Genomic DNA, 25106 nt, shown 5'->3' with positions numbered 1-25106 from the left:
TTTTCCAGGAAAGGCTTAAAAGATTATTTGTGTTAATTTTTATGGCTTAGAAAACAGAGTTTTGATTTTTCATTTTCACTTTACAATACTTAAAAACTTTATTTCTAACCAAACCATTTTAGTTGGTCTTTCTATATTCATATATTATTTTTAAAGTTCTACATAATTCAAAAAGGCTTACTATCAGATAAAATCATTATTCTTTCCAGTTTACACTCATTATCATGTAAGAAAAATAATTTCGAATAAAACACACCATGTACCATTTAAACAGTTAGCAATATCAAATTCTAGGGAAATGCTCAATAAATCACTGATATTTGAAAATATCAGTAAATGTTTTTTCTATATAACCTCATCATCAAGAAATCAACATAAGTGCACTAGGAACCCATTCCAATATACTGAATAGTCAAAGCACAATCATTTCCATTTAAACAAAACTGTACGCCAAATAAACTTACCAAGAAAATTCTACTTACTTTGCTAATTTACATTTAAAAAAAAAAAACAATCTTCTCTATCATTAAGTAAATTTATATCCTGTTCAAGAACTAAACTATATATATTCAACCAACAATATAATAGTAAATCAATTAACAAAAACCCAATACTACTCTCAATTATTATATAATTTTTCTGACTACTTTTATGTTTTGCAATAAAGAGAATAAAAGACCAATCACTGCTACTCAGAATGATGATCCTGAGAAAACCTAATCTTTTATTTATGCCTTAATGTCTGATTTTATTCTACCATATTAGCACATGGGAAAATACAATATAATATTTTATACATTCATTTAACAGATTGACTGGATTAATATTTTATAAAAATCAATTCAGCAAAAAATAGTCAGAGTTCTTGGTAGCTATCAAGTTTAGAATAAGGGAACATCAGCTGCCACACACACTTAACATATAAGAACAATCCCATTTCCTAAAACTCATGGTTAAAGTTATCTGCTTAAAATTTATAAGTAAATACTAAGTAAAAATGTAAATAAACATTATATAGGGGAGGAACACAAAGGAAAAAAAATGCTCACTTGGTCTATTTACCCATTATGTTCAACACATAATTTGTATTGTACAGATCTATTTCATAACAAATATGAAAGGTAACTAACATTCAAATTTATCTATTATAATGGTCTAGTCACTATAGACGAAGCATTATAAAAATTCTCTTGGCTTCTGGGTTTAAACTTTGCTTAAATTGTAGAATTTAGAATTAGTATTGTCATTTTTCACTTGCCTCCCCTAGAAAGGCGTCTTATCTTCAAGGGATTGGATTCAGGAAAATTACTATGGATCGTGAATTTGGAGAATTATGAAGGCAAGAGTTGCCAAATCAAAGGAAAAGTCAGAAAACTGAGAATATGGAAAGATGGAGACTAGTATTTGAAATATATTACCTGTTCCAAGTTTTGAAGGCATTGCTGGCTCGTTTGAACAGATATCCTTCCATAACAATGCCATTTGCAGCATCTACATTATATTCTAACTTAGAATCATCACTGGAGAAATCCTAGACAAAATAACACATTAAAAAGTTCATATGATTTGAATAAGTTCCCTAGACAATATATTTATTCTAGAGAAACAGCTCAAATGGTAGAAAAGCTTTGTATTAAGATAGTTATATCAAAAATGTTCAAAAGAAAAACGGGGATCTAAATGTTTACTAGAAGAATGTTTCGACATATTAAAGTATTTTAATTTAGTGGACTATGCAATAATATTATCTTGATGATATAAAACACAGATGATTATACAGAATATACTCTAAATGAGAAAACAAAATATAAACTATACAGATATATGCTGTGATTAAGAGCACAAAATAATATGTTTACAAATAGACAAAGAGAGCAACTAAATATTATATACGGTGCTATGCTTAAAATGTTTTCATATTTTCCCAATATTTTGTGGTGATATGTGTGCTAACAAAAAAAGGGAATATGGATATATTTAATTGGGATTATTTAAATCTACCATTATTTCTAAATATATTATTATGATGGTAGTTTTTAAAATTAGTAATAATTCCACTATATGGGAGTTTAGAAATAAGATGACATTTTTTTTTTCCTAAAATAAAATTTAGTTTTGCAAAGGATAAGAACCACAGTTTGAAGTGGGCATGCTGAGCTTACTTTTTTATAAGGACTATAGAATCACTCATAATCTTCTATCATTCTAATCATTTTAATATTCACTTTAATATTCACAAACTTTTAATTTTCTTCCAAGGATTCGTAACTTTTGAAATCAAAAATTCTGTATTTAAAATTCTTCCTGATGAACTACCAATATAATTTGAACAAAACTACAAGATTGCTGCTATCCCCAAATTAAAAATCAGTCTTAGAACTTTCAAAATTACTGCTGCGCTGATGATCAAAGATGGAATGCTATCCTATTAGGGAGAGTAGTAAATTTTCTGTCTTGAGAAAGATTTAGACAAAGGCTGAATGACCACCTGCCAAGATCTGGAACATAGAAGTCCTACACTTAAGGGAAGCAGAGTGAGAGTGACCTAAGGGCCTTCCGAATCTAAGAGTCTACAAAGATAGAAAAAGGAAATAGACTAAATTCAGAATTAAAAGCAAAAACTCCTGGCATGTCTCAAAATTTAACCATAAACATATAATAATCTAAAATAATAAAATGAAACAGAAAACGTAAATTACTTACTATATTTCTTCCTACTTTTTTCTTTGGAAAAAAATCAAGGAAACTTTAATTCCCTCATTTAAAATTTATTTGAGGCTATAATTGTCTTAATTATGCAGACAGGTTTTAAGTCAGCAATAGATATAATTGAGTTCGGCAACATTCTAAAGGTTTCATTTATGATATCAGCAGTTTTTTAATAACCTTGACACTACTTAAACATCAAATAAGACTTCCTTGAAAGTGCAGCATATTATAGGATTCTATTTTCAACTACATTTCTTAAGATAAATTAACTCTTCAATTTAGTTACTATTGATATCAAATTAATATGTTATAGTACTTAAAATGTTACATGATTTTATAATGAAATCAACTAATAATGTTGGATAGAATATATAATATTAGAATTTAAATATATTGAAGCTCCCAAATTAGAAGAGCATACTCAAAGGCAAAAGATTAAGTAAAAATTTAAAGCCAAAGAGGTAGGCAGAGCAAAGAAACTAGTTTTTGCTTTAAGAGCATTTGTCTCATAGGAGATCAGGAAGCTTTGGTGTGGGGCCCAGGGAATAAAAGGCAAGACCAAGATTGGCAAGACAAGAAGGACCTTTATTACCACTTCAAGATTATGCTGGAAGTCCTAACCATCAAGATAACAAACAAAAAGCAAAGGACTGGAAAGGAAGAAATGAACTATCATTATTTGTAGATGATATGACTTTGTATGAAAAGCATCCAGAAGAATTCAGAGATAAACTAGTATTAAAGAGAGCTTAACAAGATTACTGATTATAAAATCAGCATAGAAAAATCAACTTTATTCAAATACATAACAAAAGTAAACAGCAAGAAAAAAATTTTGAGATAACATTTACAATAAGATTTATAATGTGTCTAGGAATAACTAACAAAAGATGTACAATAAAATTATCAAACTTTATGAAAGACATTAAAGAAAACTTGAGTAAATGGAAAAATATTTTAAGCTTATGGATTAGAAGATATTATAAAATAGAGATATCAATTCTGCATTGATTCATAGATCCAATGCAATCCCAATCAAAATCCCAAAAGCTGTTTTATGCACTTTGAAAAGCTGCTCCTAAAATTTTTATAGAAATGCATAACTTAGACAATTCACTTTTGAAGAAAAGAAGGTAGGAGGCTTTGCTTTGTCAGGTATTAAGATATATTGTAAAGCTAAAATAATTAAGACAGCACAGTTTTGGCATAATTAAGACAAAAAGACCAGTGCAACAGAATAGAGAGCATGAAACAGACCTCATGTATATGGAAATGTGATGTACAACAGAGGATAAAACACACAGTAGTAGCAAAAGTACAAACTTTTAAATAACTGATTCTGGGTCAACTAGCTACCAATGTGAGAATAAAAAGAAATCGGATTCTCTACCTCACACCATACACAAAAATCCAATTGCAGATAGATTAAAGATCTAAACATAAAAGGCAGATTTATAAACACTTAGAAGATTATACAGGAGTTATATCTTTATGATCTTGGGTTGGAAAGAATTTATTAAACAAGACACAAAAAGACACACACAAAAATATAAAAATAAAAAAAGATTTATTTTAAAAACTGTGTGAAAATTAAAAACACATATATCCCAAAAGGGTATTTATATCAGAATATATGAAGAATCTGATCAATAGTTAGGCAACCTGATGGAAAAATGGGAAAATAACTAACAGATATTTCACAAAGAGAATATCCAAATGACAACAGGCATAGGGGGAAGTGCTTGAGCTCATTTGTGACTAAAGCATAAATTAAAACTACAATGAGATAGCAATATCTACCCACCAAAACTGGCAAAAATTAAAGACTCTTACAAGACAATGAGGTGGCAAGGAGCAATGGGAACTCTCACACAGTGCCGCCTGCCGAGAATGGAACAATGTTTGGAAAAACAGTTTACATGAATGTGTGTAGCATCATTATTTCTTTAGTTGATCAAGTTCAATTCTTAAAAATCTAAATAATTACATTAGACATATTTTCCCTTAATTTTGAGTTGATTGGATCTTCTTTTCCTTTTTTTTTTTTAACCGGAAAGCCGCCCTGGGGCAACAATTAAAGGCAAAAAAAAAGGTAAGTATACATAATGAGCAAAAATAGCATTACTTTCTTTAAAGGAAAACAGTAATTGACTATTATTTAAAATCAAAAAAATTAATTTTAGATTTAATAATCTACTTTGAGTTGTGTATAAAATAGGGAAAGATATTAAAAGATGTATAATATTCATCAAATAATTCAGTTTAAGCACAGAGTCACACGTTTCTACAAATATCACGATCTCTTGTTTTCATTAGAAATGACTGGTCCCAATTTTTAACAGTCTTTCCATGGTAACGTCATTAACTTACTCAACCAAAAGTGATTTAACCTTCGGCAAAACAAAACATTGAGTTAGTCTTACCTGACTATAGCTAGAAGTAACTAATTTAAAGACAGTGTGGTAGACAATCTTCTTTTCTTTTTGATTATTAATAACCCATCATCAACAAAGTTTTTCTTACTTTTATTACTGATTCCACTTTCATTTTTTCCCACTGGTATGTTCTATGTCAGATCTAGTTTACTGGTATTTTGAATTCTAAATAAATCATAACAAAAGTTGATCTGACTGCTCAAAAGCAAGGGAACAGATTTCTTAAAGCAATGCTAGAAGGCATTTTTTTTTTTTTTTTTTAGGGAAAAGTGCAAATGCAGTCCCCCACCACCACAAATTATGCAGCTGAGTTTCTGACATTTGGGAAAATCGCAAGGGTCAGTACATCCAAAGTGCAATCGAAAAGCCTTAGCCCGGCAAAACCACTTTTGTAATCACAGCATCTCCCACAACAGGTAAGTATGAAAGGCATCTTGTCACATACTTGTATTATGACACCCAACCTCCAATTCTTTCCTTTTATTTTCAGATTACTATACAAAAAATGTTACTACCTATATAAAGTAAAATATTATTAGGGAGTTCCGGGTGTTTCATATTGAAAGCTTTTAGCATGTAGAAATAAAAACTAGTTTCATATTTAAAGTTTTGTTTTCAAATATATTTTTCAAATATCAGTTTAGCTAGGCTTAGGCAAATTAGCAAGAAATGTAAGTGAAATGTCAGCATCACATGCGAGATAGGGATTGCTGCCTTAGAGTGACTGAAGCTGGAAAGTCTATAATACCAAACACACACATTGATGCTAAGGTGTTCTCCACCCCCATCTCCCCACCACATACACACTTTTACTGGGGTTGGTGATATCCTAACTGAAACACCATAAACAGTGTTTTCTAACGGCCACTTTTAAATTAAAGGCCCTTAAAAGATTGACTTTTTATAAACTGGTTTAAGACCAGGGCTTTCGAATATTTTGATGTAAAAGAATAATAAATGTCTGAACATTTGAAAAATATTTTACTTTTCACAAAAAAGGAGGAATTTATCTACACAATTTAATTATTAAAGCAACTCAAAAGGATTGTTCCAACACAATGGTATCCTGCTGAAACCAATAATCAAACAATTGTGTAAAATGGGAATTAATCTCCTTTAACTTCTCCCCTCTAATACCTTTTGTTGAATAGTGGAATGTTTTTGCTCCATCTCTCTTTTCTCTTTTGCTGCATCTACAACCAGTCGATCCAACTATAAAAAAAAAAAAGGAAAAAATTATACAGACCCCCCAAAAAAGTAAGTTTATTTATTTTTAATCAAATTCCCAATAAGTCACTCGTTTTAACTTAAAAAGGTATTTTGGCTACAATTTTTAAATGGAAGTTCCTTTTTTTTCCTTAGTATCAAATCCTCTTTGAGTAGGTCTGTAACTCCTCCAGGGAAAATGTTTCTAAGAACAGTCATGGTTCAAGCAAATGTGACAAGAGGCCTTGTCAAGGACACAACAATGATAACATGTTCACTCCCTGAATAAGAAAAATGACTCTAGCTTAAGTTGCCCACTGACCCACTCGGCAATTCTGGTAGTTACAATCAAAGATAGAAAAGATTTTTTTCCAAAACAGTAAAAAGTAGCAACTAAGCTAGTGTAAGCCAGCTCTCTCATATTTAATGTAACAAGACTTCCAATCACCCAACCTCATGTTTTCATGTTTTCATGTTGGCTTCCTAAAGTTATAATCAAATCTAAAAGGTAGAAAAATAATTCACCAGATAAAAGAGAAAGCTAAAAAATAATAGTAATAATAATAGAATAGTAATCATTCATAAGACTAGAGTATAAAATCGCCAATTTTTAAGATTCTTTTTTAAAGCTCAAAAAATTTATGAAATCATAAAATCCCATTTCTTTCATATTCCTTTCCATCAGGAAAGATAATTTTTCATCAAAAGAGAAGTATCTGATTTCCAGTATTATGACAAATGCACTGGCTTCTTGAACTCCTCTTTGCTGGAATAACAAGCAAATGGGTTATAAAATACTCCAATATGTGGTTCTGCTCTTCTAGACTGTGATGCATGTCATTTCATCTTTGAACTCCCATCACCTGTAACTCACTAATGTGTAATAAATAAGTAGATAAAAATGTAAATATCAACAGGAATATGGAAGATAAAGTATTAAAAGTCCAAATGTTTTAACTGCTATCCTTTAAAAGCTGAATTGAAAATAAAAGTCATCTTAAAAAACTATTTGATCTTTTATTCACTCTCTATCACAAATGTTTTTTTTCTACAAGAGAATAATTCTGGCCACAGAATCTTAATATCCCTGAATAGTAAATAAAGAACTAAAACAGAAACTATCACTATTATAAAATATTTGATTTAGATGGTAACTACACAACTTTACCATAGGATGTAATACATACATAACTTAGTAACATGTTATACTGATTTAATGAGTAATGCTGGTATGTGCTACACTATGAAAAAGTCTGTCCTCAGTAGTTTCTTATACTGAATAAGTGGAATAACCATTATGCCAGTTTTATAGCCTCAACAGAATGGCATGTAAATATTATTCATTCATTCGAATTGAAGTGCAGTACAAGACAATCCCCAGGATTCAAACTAATATTTATAAACTTCAGTGCATGTACCTCCCTCCCACACAGTACTGCAATGCAGTGATGGTTTTCTGCCTGTCAAATTGGTAGTAAATTCCTCTGCTGCATCCCACCCTACTGCTATTGCAGCAGAAAGGGAGAAATCTCTCACCCTACTGTTGGGGCAGAAGTACAAAGAAAAAATATTTTTCAACTTGGAAGACAGTGGGGGAAATATGAGTTGGAGAGATGTGAAGACTAGCATGCATACCTTCCAGATGCTGGGGGCTACATCAGGAAGAAAGAGCTTGGAGCACACCAGGATATGTCCCATGTCTCTATTAGTGTTGAATAGTATAAATTTAACAGCTCTTATAACTGGCTAGGTGCCCATAATCCTCTACCTTGTTTTGAATCCCTTGCACACCTACTACCTCAGATATCATCACTTCTCTTTCTGCTTTTCAACTTTTGCCATTCCTAGAAGCTTTTTAATTTATGCAAATCATGCTACCTTAAATAAAATCTTCCTCCAACCCATAATTTTCTCTAGCTACCACCTTCTCTCCTTCTTTCCTTCACAGTACAACTTCTTGAAAATTTTCCCCTGTTTTCTACTTGCCCTTTTTATTTTCACCTGCCCACTGTAATTTAGCTTTCTAATTCTAAATTACAAATTTAGAATTTCTGCCACTAAGATCCTCAACCCTCACAGAGGTAACAAGTAACCTTCTAGTCACTAAACCTGATAGGTAGTTCTCAGTCCTAGGTTTACTTGATATTTGAACTGATAACTACCCTCAACACCTTTCTGAGACACTCTTTCCTCAGCTTGTGCTACCAGTCTCCTCGTTTTCCATCTCCTCTCTCATTTTGTTCTCATGGAGCTCCCCTTACCTAGCAATCTCTTAAAAGTTGGTCATTCTTAGGCCCTGTCCCAAGACAGATTCTCTTTTTACTCTATACTAATAACCTTGACCTTAACATCAAAATCTTTAGGCACCGTGTTGACACTTATATTTTTAAAAAATAGCTTCATGATTCTGAGATACCTATTAGCCCACTCTTGTGGCTGCAATTAACAATTATATGCTATTGACTCTTCAAGCCTATATCTTTCTCTTGAGATCTAGATATACCCACTTATGTATCATATCCTCATAATCAACACAGTTAAACCTGAACCCATCAAATTGGCTATATCTTAATATTTTTTAGATTTTATCTATCTATTTGAGTCCGTCCCTACTGCCATGGTCCTCATTCCAGATGCCATTGTCTACTGAAAAAATATCCTAACTGGCCACCTCCAACCAGGCCATATTATCCAGTAGGCACTGTAGGCACCTGGGCTTAGATGCAAAATTATGTCAGACATGGGAAGGGGAAAATTGCAAAACTGAAATTAATAAATGTCTAAAATATACAATTAATTTAGTCAACTACAAACCAACTTGGTTTTTAATAAATGATAATGTAAGATGAGGGTATAATCTAATGTTTGATAAGATGTGAAGAGTGACTAGAGCTTAGTCTTGCCTTCCTCCCAAGTCTAAGCTGTCCAATGTATATATCTCTATAACACTCTAATTTTCCACTGTGTGGTAGAGACAGCTAGGTGCCCCCAATATTCATTTGCTCTCCTTCTGTCTTAACAATAAAAAACCCAATTCTAGTAGGTCGCATGGTTATGTGATATTAAATCTATATTTTCCAGCTTTCCTTACAGCTATTAGGACATTGGGATATAGGTAGAAGTGTACGATTTCCAAGAAATATCCCTACAAAGAGAAAATGCACCTTTTCTCTCTCCTTTCTTCCTTCCTGTTAGTAGGAATTGTGGTATGATGGCTAAAGCTTCAACAGTTGCTTTGAACCATATGTAGAATCAAAAGATATAAGTCTGGGCCCCTATGGATCAAGTAATCACTATACCAGGCCCTTGACTTTACATATGAGAAATAAAATTCTATGTTGTTGAAGCTACTACTATTTTCAGCCTTCCATCACATGCAAACAAACCTAATTTCAATTTATATACCCAGAGAGGGCACTTAGCACAGAGATGAACAGTCTGGTGACTTGTTGGTTTATTCCAATAAATTAAGTTTGGCATAGGAAGAGAACAGTATCTCTGTAATTCATGGCACATGCCCTGTACATCATCCTTCCCCAACACCGTTGGAACACACATACGTGCACGTACCATATTTATCTGGGGTCAGTAAATGCAATTCTCATGCCTCTTTCCAATTTCTCTAAACTCTATTTTTCATCCTAATTCCTTTTCCTCAAAAAATAACCTGAACTTTCTTGGGAAAGAAAATCACCTATAAATTGATACTATTAAATCCAGAAAGCTTACCAATCAACAAAATAGAATGTCCCGGACCAGCTCTAATATAAAGTTCTGATCAGGCCTCAAAAATAATTTGAACATATTAAAATTTCTATATAACATTCTCATATAGGTATAATTCAGATATGTGCATTTGTTTGTATAAAATGATAAAGTTCATAAGTTTTTATAAACGTCAACTTCTAAAATTTTATGATTCAAAATAGCAAAATACAAATTTTTTGAAAACAAAAAAGAGCTATAATTCAAACAAAAAACCCATTAAGACGGTAAATCAATTTTCCAAATGTAACAAAAGAAAAATAAGTTACGTACATTGTAAACATCTTGTTTTATTTTCCTTTTTAGTACCCTCATATGCTATCTGTAACATTTTTTTACTTTAATCTCATTTTTGGTTACATATTTAATCCATACATAAATCTGGTGTAGAACTAAACATCTTCATTAAATAAATGATTATTAAATTTACCAATATGCTAAATTTCTTTTTAAATACAGATATCAGAGCAAAGGTAACAAAAGCTAAAATAAATAAGTGGGACTACATCAAAATAAAAGGCAAAGGAGGGAAACCATCAACAAAATGAAAAGGCAACCTACCAAATGGCAGAAAATATTTGCAAATCATATATCTGATAAGGAATTAATGTCCAAAATATATAAAGAATACATACAATTCAACAGCAAAAAAAAAAATCCAATTTTAAAAATAGGCAGAGGATCTAAACAGACATATCTGCACAAAAAACATAAATGGCCAACAGATACATGAAAAGGTATGTGACATCACAAATCAGAGAAAGGCAAAATAAAACCACAATGAGATATTATCTCATATCTGTTAGAATGACTATTATCAAAAAGACAAGAGATAACAAGTGTTGGCCAGGATGTGGAGAAAAGGGAAACTCTTGTGCATTGTTGGTAGGATTGCAAATTGGTGTAGCCACAATGGAAAATAGTATGGAGGTTCCTCAAAAAATGTAAAATGGAACTATCATATGTTCAGCAATTGCCCTTCTGGGAATTTATCTGAAGAAATCCAAAACAGTAATTCAAAAAGATATATGTTCACTGCAGCATTACTTACAATAGCCAAGATATGGAAGCAACCTAAGTGTCTATAAATAAGTGAATGGATAAAGATGATAAATGGATAAAAATGATGGAATATTGCTCGGCCATAAAAAATAATGAAATCTTATCATTTGTGACAACATGGATGAAACTAAAAGGTATTTTGTTAAGTGAAATAAGTCAGACAGAGAAAGATAAATACTGTATGACCTCACTGATATGAAAAACCAAACAAAACAAAAAAACTGAACTCAGAGATACAGAGAACAGTTTGGAGGTTGCTAGAAGTGAGGGTGAGAAGTGGGCAAAATGGATGAAAAGGGTCAAAAGATACAAACTTTCAGTTATAAAATAAATACATCCTGGGGATGTAATGTACAGCATGGTGACTATAGTAAATAATACTGTATTGTATATTTGACATGAGAGTAGTTGACATGAGAGTAGATCTTAGACATTCTCAGAAGAAAAAGAAATGTTAATTAGATTATGGTAATCATTTCACGATACATTAATATATCTAATTATTATGTTGTACACCTGAAAGTAATATGTTATATGTCAATTATATCTCAGTTAAAAGAAATAACAGATATCAATGTGCAACACAATCCAGAAGTATAGTACAACATTACCTGTGCACCAAGATCCTTCATGTAGGGCCCAAGTTCACTGAACAGATCATATCCTTGATGAAAGAAGGCCAAATGGGCATACATAAAGGATAACATCTAATAGGAGAAAAAAAGATTAGCATAATAAAATCAATTCTCAGATAAATATTCTGAAATTAAAAAAAAATCTTATCCTATTTAATGTTTAAAAATTCCACAAAGCCCAAAATATCAAACCCATCTAAAATTAAACTGAGTCATTTTTCTTAAAAGAGTATTTCAGAAATACATGCAAACATGACAATAAATTTTATTTTTTAAAATTCCTGAGTGTTTTAAATTTTTAACGATGCCCCAAATTTTAGTTATTTGTACTATACCCAGATGATCAAAATTTTTATAGTAGTAGTTCAAAGACGTTTTCAATAGTTTCACCATTTCCTAGGTACATTATAAATTACCTATCTACCTTTCAACCAAAATCCTTCGCAAAATCATAAATTGCAAGTAAGACATTAAAAGATTAGAAGGGGAAATATGAAGCTCTCAAAACAATCACAAACACTTTACAACCTACTAGGATCACTAAGTACAACTCAAAGTAGGGGAACGGTCATTTTTTTCTCAAGATACCAAAATAAAGTGAGTCAACGGACTCTGCCAATATGCAGGTTTCTTTATATTCATTCCAAAAATCCAAAAATGTTGTTAATGGGTTGAGATTTTTTTCCAAGTTTTCCTATATTTTACCTATTCGTGAGAGAGAAATCACCCTTATTTTTATTAAGTTGGCACGTGAGGAGGAATTAAATAATTCAATCACAATACTGAAAGAATCCTCTAAACATTATTTTTAACTGGAAGAGGCATCTGTTTAATTCTCTGAAATCTAAAATAGGCCATAAGGTTCCTTAATATGCAAAAATCCTTCCAAAAAAATTTTTAAAAAGAAAAACTAATTAAACAATACAGAAAGACAAAAGGACAAAGCTCACTAAAAGATTATTGTAGAATGAGATAACAATGGTTATACAACTTTGTGAATATAATAAAAAGTACTGGATTACATTAAAAAGGCAGAATATTAATAGTTATAACTACATAAAAATGTAAAATTCGCCTGCACATCAAAACACATAATAAGTATATTAAAAGATAAATGATAAAGTCAGAAAATACATGACAAAGCGTTGATAGTCTTAATACATAAGAGATGTTACAAATCAGTATGAAAAAAATTAACACTCCAACAGAAAAAGAGACAAAGGACATAAATAGGGAACACAATTATACAAAATAATATATGGAAAAAAAAATTTTGTATTAAATAAATGCAAAATTAAACAATCAGATAATATCATCTAACAAATTGTGAGTAGAGTTGGGGAAACTAAGACCCGGTTTTGGGAAAATGTGAAAATTGTTCATTCAGACACCCTACTAGTGGAAATATGTAACCTTTGAAATTTGACGAAATTTTTTAAAACTTTTAATAAATGCTTATACCATTTAGACTAAGTAATCTTGTCTAAATCTATCCTACAGAAGTAATCACATTCATTAGAATTTTCATAATGCTATACTTTAATGTCAAAAACATAAAATTGCATTAATGGGTGAAGTTAATTTACAGTATATTCAAGGTCACCAACCTATGACCAACAAACTATATCCAGCTCTATCATTTGTTTTTTTTAACATTTTTCCCCCTCCCCCCTTCTCCCTCCCCTCTGGTAACTACCATATGTTTTTCGATGGCCTATAAGCTAACAACAGTTTTTACATTTTGAAATGGTTGAAAGAAAAATGAAAAGACATGAAATTCATGGCACATTCAAAATTACATGAAATTCAAATTTCCATGTACATAAAAAAGTTTTATTGGAACACAGCCATGCCATTTATTTATGTATTGTTTATGGTTGCTTTTGCATTACAAACAGCACAGCTGAGTAGTTGTGACACAGACCATATAGCCCATAAAACCTAACATATTTACTATCTAGTCCTTCAAAAAAGAAGTTTGCCCACCCTTAGTAAATTCACGAGGTAGAGTTCTACCTAGCTACAAAGTCATCATTAAATAAAAATATTTTTGGAGTGTATTTGTGAATAAAGAAAGTTATAAAACAGTATACAGGAATGATTCCTATATTCCTTGAAAACAAAATTAATGCAATTTTAAAAAGTACATATGCATATTTCCATACACACATATACATACATACATAAATACACACACACAGAAAGAGAGAAAAAAAACAAAGATATAAACCAAGATATTAATAGAGGTTCTCCCTTGGTAGAAGGATTTATGTATTTTTAATTTTTTCTTCATGTGTTTTATTTTCCAATTTTCTACAGTTAACATACATTACTCTCAATCTGGAAAAGGAGGTAAACAGAAAGTATAATGTACTTATCTAATAAGAAATAACATAAATATAAAGAGAATTTAGGAAAAAGCTAGGTAGGAACAAGGATCAAGAGCAATTTAAGCATACTCTTTCAGGAAAAAAAAATAGTTTCAGTGAACAAAGTCAGAGAGGAAAAATTATTTCTAAGGTTCTCAAAATAAAAAAGAACGTAATGTCATACCACTACCATTCCCTGCCTTGTTAACTTTAAGAGAGAAAACAGGAAAAAAAAATCAACGTCAACATGGGTGTAGCGCTCGGGGAAAAAGAAAGTGATTCGCAATTTTCATCCCATTTGTTTTCCAGCTACACACCAAAGAACAAATCAAAAAGCTGATACATCATCAACAAACCTAGGGAAAAAATTCTCTAAATACTAGTAATATAAGATTTCAGTCTCAAATATTAAATGTCTAATTAAGGAGCTCATAGTATATTAATAAATGAGACACACATAAATAACTATAAAATGAAGGAAACAAAAAATGGTTCACATATAAATACAAGAAAATAAGATTAATTATGGACCTGGAATAAATAAATATACACATACACATATACATATACACACACACACATTTGTATATATCATGCCTCTTTAAACATGTACATTCAGTTTCATGTTAAAATATTTAAAACATTATTTTGATAAAAATCTTACTGATTTTAGGATTTCTGATCTCCTTTTTGATTGAAGGACATTTATCTGAGGGAAAATACACTTGGTTAATCATCTATGCATTATTTTAAAAACTAATCCATACTGCCATACTGTAAAAGTTGCTCATTATATGGTTTAACATTTTTCCAGAAAAGTAAATAACAAAGTTCAAGTTTTTCATCCTTTGACCTACTTTTTGTGAAAACAGTTAAGGCAAACACACGAATGAAATTCTCATCTATTTTTGACCTCAAAGAAAAACTGGCTGTGTTTAAATCATAATATTATAGTAATAAAACTATCACTTTGATAGATATTTGAATTTTAGAATTCCATCTTTTCCCACCCTCCTTACCAGTTGCTCATCAAGACCCTTCAAAATATACATACACTTTTGCCACAACCACCAACCACAATCATATCTCTTCTAGACTGCTGCAATAGTCTATGAACTAGTCTGTTTCCACCCTACTCTCTACAATCCATTCAGCAACCAGAGCGATCATGTTCTAGCTTAAAACCTTCCAAATCCCTGCCATAGCCTTCAAGGCCCTTTGTGATATGGCTTTTGCCTATCACTCCAACCTAGTTTTCTACTACTTTCCCCTTTTCTGTGTTCCAACCACGACCCAAGACTACTCCCATCTCAATGCCTTCATACTAGTTATTCTGGCTTATCATTATTTTCTGCCCAGATGATCACAAGGCTCTTATCAATCAGGTCCCAGATTAAATACTATCTCCTGACAAAGGTCTAAAGTAGACCCACATGTGCTCTCTAGTACATCAACCCTATTTATTTTCTTCATATCAGTCAAAACTATTTTATATTTCCTTATTTAAGTCTTTCTCCAGCTGAAGTGTAAGCTCTGTGAGATGAGGGTCTTACTTATTCCCAACTGTACTTCCCTAGTGAAACACAGTAAACACCGAATAAATATTTGTTAAATAAATTAATAGATCTTAAATATTTTAATTAGACTAAGCTTACTAAAAAAGATCAGTAAATTATGAAATTTGCCTTTTGTGGTATCTCTCTCAACTCTAGAAATTCATAACAAACACTGTATTTTTGTCTGTTATTATATATCAACTTAATAAAATAAAATGTTTATACAGGAATCATTCACTCTTTGCTACTGTTGTCAAAAGATAACAGAATATCTGCCTTTTAACATGTCCTTCTCACTGAATATTCTGCCTGTTGCTTTACAAGATAATTTTAAAGCACTGATCAGAAAATAAAACAGATCGAGAAAAATCCAAATAACTTGGCTTAACTAAGCACTGCTTTCTTCTCTGTGTCTGTTTCAAAGCCTATTCAGATTCGAGAACTAAAATATTAACTTTCAAATGCTCAAGTAAAATCAGAAGCTGCAGATAACCTATTATTCAAACTTCGAAAATTGTTAAAAGAATGTCACTCCATTCTGTTTTGTTTTGTTTTTTCCCTGTCTGGCAATGAAAAACAGCATTTACTTTAAAAAATAAAATAAAAGAAAAGAAATTCAAATACTTAGAGAAGCTAAAGTATTACAAACTTTATAAATCTGAATATTTATTCTCTAAAGTAAACACTGTGGCCATATAATAAATTGGCACAACAGTTGTCATCAGAAAAATCAAACAAATAGTTATGGGGGAGGTGAGGGTCTTAACTTAAAACTATTGGATGGACACCAAAGAAATGGATAATTTATAATATATAAGTTTGAAAATAATGAATATTTTACTGAATTCTCCCTCCCCAAATAAAATTTTAAATTAAGTCATTCATTCTTTCAGAAACCATTTATTACCTATCTATTTTCCAAGCACTAGACTACAGGGAAGGGATACGATCTAGGAGCAGAAAAGACATATAAATAAATAATTACAATAAATGGGATAAGTGCTCCAATAGAAATGTGAATGACAATATTATCGCAGGACAGAGGCAACAGAGGCAAGAATGATTTATCTTGCCTGGAGAAGTAACTCTGACCACAGAACAGAGAATGAGTTAGTAACCGGGCAAGTAAAGTAATGCGAGAAAAGACCAATTACATGAGAACATCTTAATACTCTAGATAAGAAACAATAAGGATTGGCATTACAGCTGCAGCAAGGTTGTGAAAGAACAGGTTTAAGGGGTATATAGAACTTCTCAAGGTAGTTTTGGTTGTTAGATACAGTAGATGAGAATGAAGAGAATATCTGATCTAATTCTCTAATTGCGCACTTCTATACAACAGGAAGTGGTACAAATATGAGGTAGGTAACAGGAGACAAGAAATACAGACTACTCCATTCTAGAAGCCTTTCATTAATGAACAAAGCATACTTTGTTTTTTAAATTTCAACTTCCCACTTACTGAACGGGGATTTCATAGAAAAAAATCTTAAAGTGATTTTCTACTGTTTTACAAAATTATCTAAGTAGTTTTTAATCACTAACTTATATGGTTACTTATGGTTTTTTTAAAGAAGCACTCTGATCATCAGGTCAATAATATCTAGGGACTCACTGCTATTTTATAAAAGGAGATTTAGAAAAGATAATTCCCTAAGCTTTAGAGCATTTAAGCTTTAAACTCCATGATCTGTAGGAACACATAATGTACATGTGAAATAATATATAATATGTGCCTTCATTTTTCATTTCTCTCAAATTCCTTTAGAGACTTATCACATTCAAATGAGTTTCAATTATACACTGCACCAGATCACCAGGCAACTTATGAAACACTGATCTCTAGTTTTAAAAAGCAGCACCTAATGCAAGTATGAGAACACTATTTCTTGAAATATTTTTCAATTGGCAATTTGGTGAGCCTAGGTACCTCTAAGAATCCACTCTAAAGAAATAATCAGAAATGTGGCAAAAGATCTGTATACAAAGATGTTACAACTATTGAAAATTATATTTTCATTATTCCCAGTAAAACTGGCAACACTAAAAATGTCTGATAATCAAATATTAATTAAATTGACATAGCAACTCCACAGAATAAACTATAACTACTAAAAATTCTTTTTACAACATTTTAAAATGGGAGAAGTACATGTTAAGTGAAATGGTGGGAGGGAGGCAGAACCAAAGTTATACACGTCCACATACAAGTATGTGCATACACAGACAGATATACAAACAAGTGAAATTTTTTCACAAAAGATCATGGTTTAATTTTAAATTCAAAAAGAAGTATTATTTATTCTTTTCAGTGTATTCACTCAGAAGTAATGACATGTTTAGTAATCATATTTTGAAAATGTACAGTAAATATACCTGAAGTACGTAGTCTAGGGCTATGTGTCGAAAACATTTTCTTGTTGCTGTCAGGATGTTTGTGGCTTCTTCAACTTCATGCTGTTTGTTTCTTTGTACTTGAGCATTTTTTACTAATGCATTTTCTTTTTCTTCACTGACTTTTTCAAATTGCTTTTTGGCATCTTTGAATTTTCTAAGATCTCTAAAAAATAATAACAGAGCAACTTTTGTAAAACTTTCTTAATCAAAAACTTTAGCAAAATAACACTTAGAATTTAATTCTTACGTTCCTATTTATTTGATTCACTGTGCAATAACACTCAATAGCTCTTCTGACAACTATTGTTTTTCAATTACATATTATCCCCAATATAGTCAGCTAACATTTCCTTACTTAAATCTATAAATTTGAAGTGAAAATAAATTATCTCATTAACATTACAGAAACATAAAAGTAACATTAATTTTTTTCCTAAAGACAAATTCCGGAACATGTACCATTATTAACCAAATGATTTTAAGCAATAGTATACATAAGAATTACCATAGAGAACTTGTTAAAAATATAAATTCCAAGGCTCCTCCTCCCAGAGATTACAATCCACTAGTCTTTGGAATAAGTCCTAGAAGTCTAGGGTTTTTTTAAGACACACCTTGTTTTTACTGTTATAGGTGGTCTACAGACCATACTCTAAGAAACAACATTCGTTTCTTGTTGAAGAGAACTACTGGTCCAAACAACATGAAAGTGTTCTTAAAATACACATTCATAATATTATGTTTTCTAAAGAAATTGCTGTACCCATAAAAGGTAACAATATCCATTTAAATAGTCTGAAAATTTGAAACCTTTGATTCATTAATGATCTGAGGTAACTATAGAACACATCACTTTGCTTTTACTTTTTTTACCAGGAAAATAGGCAAAATAACGTGAAGACAAATGATTTTAAAATAATATAATAATAAAGTATACCTAAAATAATAAAGTATATCTAAGAAAGACTAAACTCTTTGTAAGAGTCATTAACTTTCAGGTATACATTCTATAAGGACATTCTGAATGTTAGTCTATTACAAAATCATCTATAAAGAATCTGCAAGATATCACCTCCATCCAGGACAATTCTAACCTACTAAAACAGCAGTGCATTATGTTCACGTGATCTACCACTATTTAAAGCTTATAATGTCTATAATTTACCCTGAATACCGTATCATAATCAACTTAATCTGTAATTTTATACATTCTCAGAAAGAAATTAAGAGAAAAACTGAACTATTCATGTGAAAAAGGAAAACTTACCAATTTGAACAGTTCATTTTATTTCACGTATAAAATGTGATGAATGTGACGCAAAAGGCTTGTATGCAGCCAAAAATATGCTCTTTCATTACTTATTCTCTTATAACCCATTATTTTCTCTTCAAAGAAAATACCACATTGAGACAATGGAAAATTTAATATCAACTAAAATAACTGATAAGTATTTCAACAACTTTTGGGGTTTGCTTTGACTTTGAAAGGTCATTACATCTAACTATGTATCCTGAACACATATTTCATAGTATAAATGATTCACTGAAAGCCATGAAGCCTGATTTCCTTATGGAGAAATTCAAGAAGAAATGTAATATACATTTCACAAAGCAAAACAAATAAACAAAAACTCTAATATTTTCAGTAATTCATGGTCTATGATTTTTTCCCAAAGATATCAACTCCCAGATGTGATAATTAACTAGCTGCTTTTCTTTTCTCTTCACTGCAATTGACTTACTCTTTAACAAAGTTCTGAAGCTGTGCCTTAATTGATCTCTGAGTTTGGTCAAATAGGATCTAAAAGATAAAATATAACATTAAACAATTAGAAAAGTAAACAAAGAAAATAATTTTCATGTAGTTCTATAATTAACATAACCTTCCATCAATACTCCAATTTCTAATAACACCTATATTTCTTATTAAAGACTCCATAAGAAATAAGCATTTTAAAAAGAAACTGATTTTCAAACCAATTTCATCTAAAAAATTAAATTACTTCTATTTACAGAGGAAATCAAATCTGCTTTAATATTTAAGTAGAATTCTCAAAGAGTAAAGCAATTTATTTCCTTGATTTTAATTGAGCCTTTGGACGACAACCTAAAAGAGTAATACAAATACCACTCCATCTACAACAGAAATTTCTTAATCTCATATACTGAAACACACCAAATGAAAACAACTCCAGAAATGCCTTATATCTTTGCTAAACATTATTCATTTGGGAAGACCTGGGGATTTAAAGGTTTTACATTCTTAGTTCAAGTAAAATTATACAGATCTTGTGATTCAATGATTGTTAAGAATAGAGACAAAAATAAAATTTTATTCCTCACAATATTTTGTTCCACTTAAATGATGTTACATATTTAACGCTTATAGCTCTATGTGCAGTAAATTTCATAGGGCCTGTCACAGGAATTCTAAATACTTTTATAATTCATAGATATACCTCATTCAGAATTTGAAGCAAACAGAAGTCAGATGAACAAGCAAAAAAACCAATATTCAAAACAAAAAGAAAACCCTCTAATCTTCTACTAATTAAAAACATACCATTTTCATTCCAAAATCTTGCTACTGGCAAAAGTCTTTATGTTTTCACCCAAATACCAAAACGTACGTGCCCTCGCACACACACAGACACACACACACACACGCACGTACACATGCACACACACAGATGTGCACATGTGCATACAAAAATCCAGGCAAAATCTGAATTGAGTACAGGGTTTTGTAATCCATCAATTTACTTCCAAAGAGAAAACCAATTTTTCAGTATTATGTTAAATCCAAAATATTAGACCCAAAGGAAGAAGAAATAATAAAGATCAAAGTGAAAGTCAGCTAAATAGAAAACAAAACTAATAGCCAAAAATCAATAAAGCCAATAGCTAGTTATTTGAGAAGATCTATAAAATTAACAAACCTCCAGCCAAAGTGATCAGGGGGTAAAAAAAAAAAAGCCACAAATTTCGAGTGTCAAGAAGAGAGGTGACTTCACCACAGATTCCGCAGATACACTAAAAAGGATAACCAGGAGAGTTGGGGAGCAATTTTATGTCTATAAATTCAACAGATGAGATGGGTAAATTTTTTGAAAGACAAAAATTACCAAAGCTCACTCAAGAAAAAAACCAATAACCTAAACAGAATCAAAGAAACAGACTCTATAGTTTAAAACATCCCATACTGCATAAAGTTAAAACTATACTTATATAAAACCTAGAAACCCCACTCCTAGGTATTTGCCCAGGAGAAATGAAAACTTATGTTCACACCAAAATCTATACATCAATTTTTATAATGGTTTCATTCCTAATTGCCAAAAACTGTAAACAACCCAAATGTGTTTGGAAAATCAAACTATGGTATATCCATACAATGGAATACTACTCAGCAAGAAAGAGCAACGACTATTAAAACATGCAAAAACTTAGATGAATCTCTATGCATTTTGCTAAGTAAAATAAGTCATATCTAAAAGGCTACAAGCTATATGATTCTATTTTTATGACATTTAGGAAAAAGCAAAACTATAAGAGTGAAAAATAAATCAGAAATTTCCAAAGATAGGGGGTTGGAGGAAGTGCTGACTAACAACAGGGTAACATGAAGGAATTTTTACAGTTAATGGAACTGCATCATGATTGTGGGAGAAGACCCAACTATGGATTTGTCAAAACTCATAAAGCTGTATACCACAACGAATTAATTTTGTTACAAATTTTAAGATAACTTCAAAATACAAAGAACAACAATATACGTATGAACCACCAGATTTTTAAAAGAATTAAGAAACAAACAGCATGACAAATGAGGTTAATTAAAACGACAGATATAGGAACATAAAACCAACAGAAGAAAATATCCATTCTTCTCAGGCACACTAACAACATTTATGAAAATTAATCATATAATAGGGGAGTATGGCATCATATAAAATATGTTATATGACCTCAATGAAATTAAATTACACTACAATACACGTAACAATATAGACCAATCTCAAAAATTGTATCGAGTGAAAAAAGTCTCTCTCTCACACACACACACACACACACACACACATAAGCACACACACATGAATACTTCATGATTCTGTTTATATGAAGTTACAGAACAAGCAAAACTAGTTATAGAAGAAAATCAAAATAGTACTTGCCTTGGGGGTGTGGGTTGGGGCTGAGAAGAGGTATGAGAAAACTTTCTGAGTAATGGTAATGATTTTTATCTTAAAAGAGATTTGGGTTACATGAGAATATGCATTTATTAAAATTCATGAAATGATACACTTAAGACATGCATTTAACTAACTGTATTCAAATTGTACCTCAAAAAAATTAAGAAAAACTGTGAAAGATATTAAACTCACAAATTATGCACGGGAATGTATTTAGGAATGAATACACTTGTCTATAAATTATTTTGAAATACATCAATAATAGACTGATGCATGGACAGAAGGGAGGATAAATGATTAGATATGTGATAAAGTAAACATATCTAGCAGGTGAATATATTAATGTTTATTGTAAAACTATTTCAACTTCTAATAATAAAGAATAAGTCACCTTCCAAAAGTAAGTACATAAATAAAAGGAAAAAATCTCCCTAAAACAAAACTCTACAAAGATGTCCTCACTACTGAATTCTACCAAACATTTAAGGAAGAAAAAATACTAATTCTACTCAAACTCTCCCCACCCTCCAAATCTACTCTATCAGAAAATTATTCTATGAGAAAATTCTTATGAGGGACAATACCAGACAAAGACATGGTAAGAAAATAAAGCTACGTAAAGTTCTTAAGAATACATTATAACGATATATAACAATTTATAAAAAGTACAAAACATCATACCAATTGGGATTTATCCAAGGAATGCAAGATTGATTTAATATTAAAAAATCAGTCAGGGGGTGGCTCCATAGTGTAGTGGTTAGCACGTCTGCTTAAGGTCTGGGTTCGTGCCCAGGTGAAGCCACAGACCATACCCTGGGTGTGCCTGGCCCCAGGGTGCACCAGGCCCTGGGTGCACACCGCAAGCTTGTGGGAGGGGATGCCCTGCCTTCAGAGATCCAGTTCTTAAGGGGAAATAGCAACATCCATGGGTCAGGGGTGGAAGTGGGGCAGGGGAGGGGGGGAATTAGACAGGGGAAAAAATTTTTTAAATAAAAAATTTTTAAAAATTTAATCAATCAATATAGTTCACCATGTTACCAGACTAAAACAGAAAAACCATATGACCATCTATCTAGATGGATGCAAAAAAAAGCATCTGATGAAACCCAACATCCATTCCTAATAAAAGCTCTCAGGAATCCAGGAATAGAAAGGTACTTCCTCAACCCAATAAAGGACATATATGAAAAACCTACAGCTAACATCATATTTAGTCATGAAAGGCTACTGTTCCCTTACAATGAAGAACAAGACAGGGGTGTTTGCTCCCATCACTTCTACATAACATTGTACATTGAATCCTAGAAATTCAATCAAATAAGAAAAATGAAATAAAAAGCACTCATATTAGAAAAGAAGAATATAAAACTGTTTTTATCCACAGACTGTATGATTGAGTATATAGTATGGAATCTACAAAAAAATCTACTAGAACTAATAAGTGAATTTAGCAAGGTTGCAGAAACAAAGTTAATATACAAAAACCAGTGGTATTTCTACATACCAGCAATGACCAATTAGAAATTATGAACTTTTAAAACAATACCACTTAAAATAGCATTAAAAAATAAGAAATGCTCAGGGGTGAATTTGACAAAGGATATGCAAGACTGGTACAGTGAAAACTTAAATAAATGGAGAGATATACTGTGTACATGGATTAGAAGACTAAATATTAGTACGATGTCAATTTTCACCAAATTGATCAATAGATTTGATACGATCCCATTCCAAATCCCAGTAGGGCTTTTTATAGAAGTTGAAAACCTGATTTTGAAATTTATATAGAAATGTAAAGGACCTAGAATAGCCATAACAATCCTGAAAAAAAAAAGAAAAAAGTTGGAATACCTATGCTACCTAATGTCAAGACTTCTTATGAAAGCTACAGTAATCAGTGCAGTTGTAGTACTGAAATAAAGATAGGCAAAAAGATCAATGAAACAGAATAGAATCTAGAAATGACTCAGGCATATGGTCAACTTTTTTAACAAAAGGTGACAATATGTATGGAAAAGATTATTTTTGAGCAAACGGTGCTGGAACAATTAAAGAGTAATATGCCAAAAAAAAAAAAAAATGAACCTTGACCCTTACGATGCAACATATACAAAAATTAACTTGGAGTGAATCACAGATCTAAACTAAACATAGAATAAAATCTTAGTGAACTTGGGTTGGGCAAATATTTCTTAATAAAACACATACAAAAAAAAACAATAACAGAAAAAAATCAATAAATTTACTTCATCAAAATTAGAAACTATTGATGTTCAAAAGATACTATTACAAAAATGAAAAAGACAAGCCAAAGCCTGAGAGAAAATACCTGCAAAACATTTATCTGACAAAAGACATACCTGGAATATATAAAGAACTCTTACAAACTAAATAATGAGACACGAACCCCAATTTTTTTTAATGGGCAAAAGATCTGATATTTTATCAGAGAAGATACATCGATAGCAAACACATAAAAAGATGCTTAGCATCCTTAGCACTAAGAAAGGCAAATTTAAACCATAATACATTTTAAAAGATATGTGGGTGGCAAATAAACACATAAAAAGATTAGTTTCATTAATCTTTCCATTAATCTTGGCATCATTAGTTATTAAGAAAATGAACATTTAAACCATAATAGACAACTTTTTCATTAAATAGTGACAGAAAGTTATTACATTCAGAAGACTAACACAACAGCCCAAAATTATTTTTCAACCTAAAGGTCTTTATATATCAGTTATTAAATAAAGCAATGGTAAAAGCAAATTAC

General features: G+C 31.1%; 1 protein-coding gene and 1 non-coding gene across 5 annotated transcripts in view; both read right to left on the bottom strand.

Moving 5' to 3' along the window:
- Positions 1 to 25106, bottom strand: part of ACAP2 (ArfGAP with coiled-coil, ankyrin repeat and PH domains 2) — a 138784-nt gene that overhangs the window by 36217 nt on the left and 77461 nt on the right. For all 4 annotated transcript variants that reach the window (XM_011381250.2, XM_011381241.2, XM_011381267.2 and 1 more), the window contains exons 5-10: positions 19877 to 19935; positions 18114 to 18297; positions 14846 to 14890; positions 11789 to 11884; positions 6282 to 6356; positions 1419 to 1531 (exon numbers count right to left, since the gene is read on the bottom strand). In XM_011381250.2, the coding sequence (XP_011379552.1) occupies positions 1419 to 1531; positions 6282 to 6356; positions 11789 to 11884; positions 14846 to 14890; positions 18114 to 18297; positions 19877 to 19935 (572 nt within the window). The remainder of the gene's footprint in view (positions 1 to 1418; positions 1532 to 6281; positions 6357 to 11788; positions 11885 to 14845; positions 14891 to 18113; positions 18298 to 19876; positions 19936 to 25106) is intronic.
- LOC111734358 lies at positions 5405 to 5568 on the bottom strand. The gene has a single exon (XR_002778421.1). It is a non-coding gene; the product is annotated as a U1 spliceosomal RNA (small nuclear RNA).

The sequence above is a fragment of the Pteropus vampyrus genome, unplaced genomic scaffold, assembly GCF_000151845.1.
Source record: "Pteropus vampyrus isolate Shadow unplaced genomic scaffold, Pvam_2.0 Scaffold14, whole genome shotgun sequence".
NCBI classification, from domain to species: Eukaryota; Metazoa; Chordata; class Mammalia; order Chiroptera; family Pteropodidae; genus Pteropus; species Pteropus vampyrus.
Note: the sequence above shows the minus strand (reverse complement) of the source record. Positions and strands in the feature narration are given on the sequence as shown.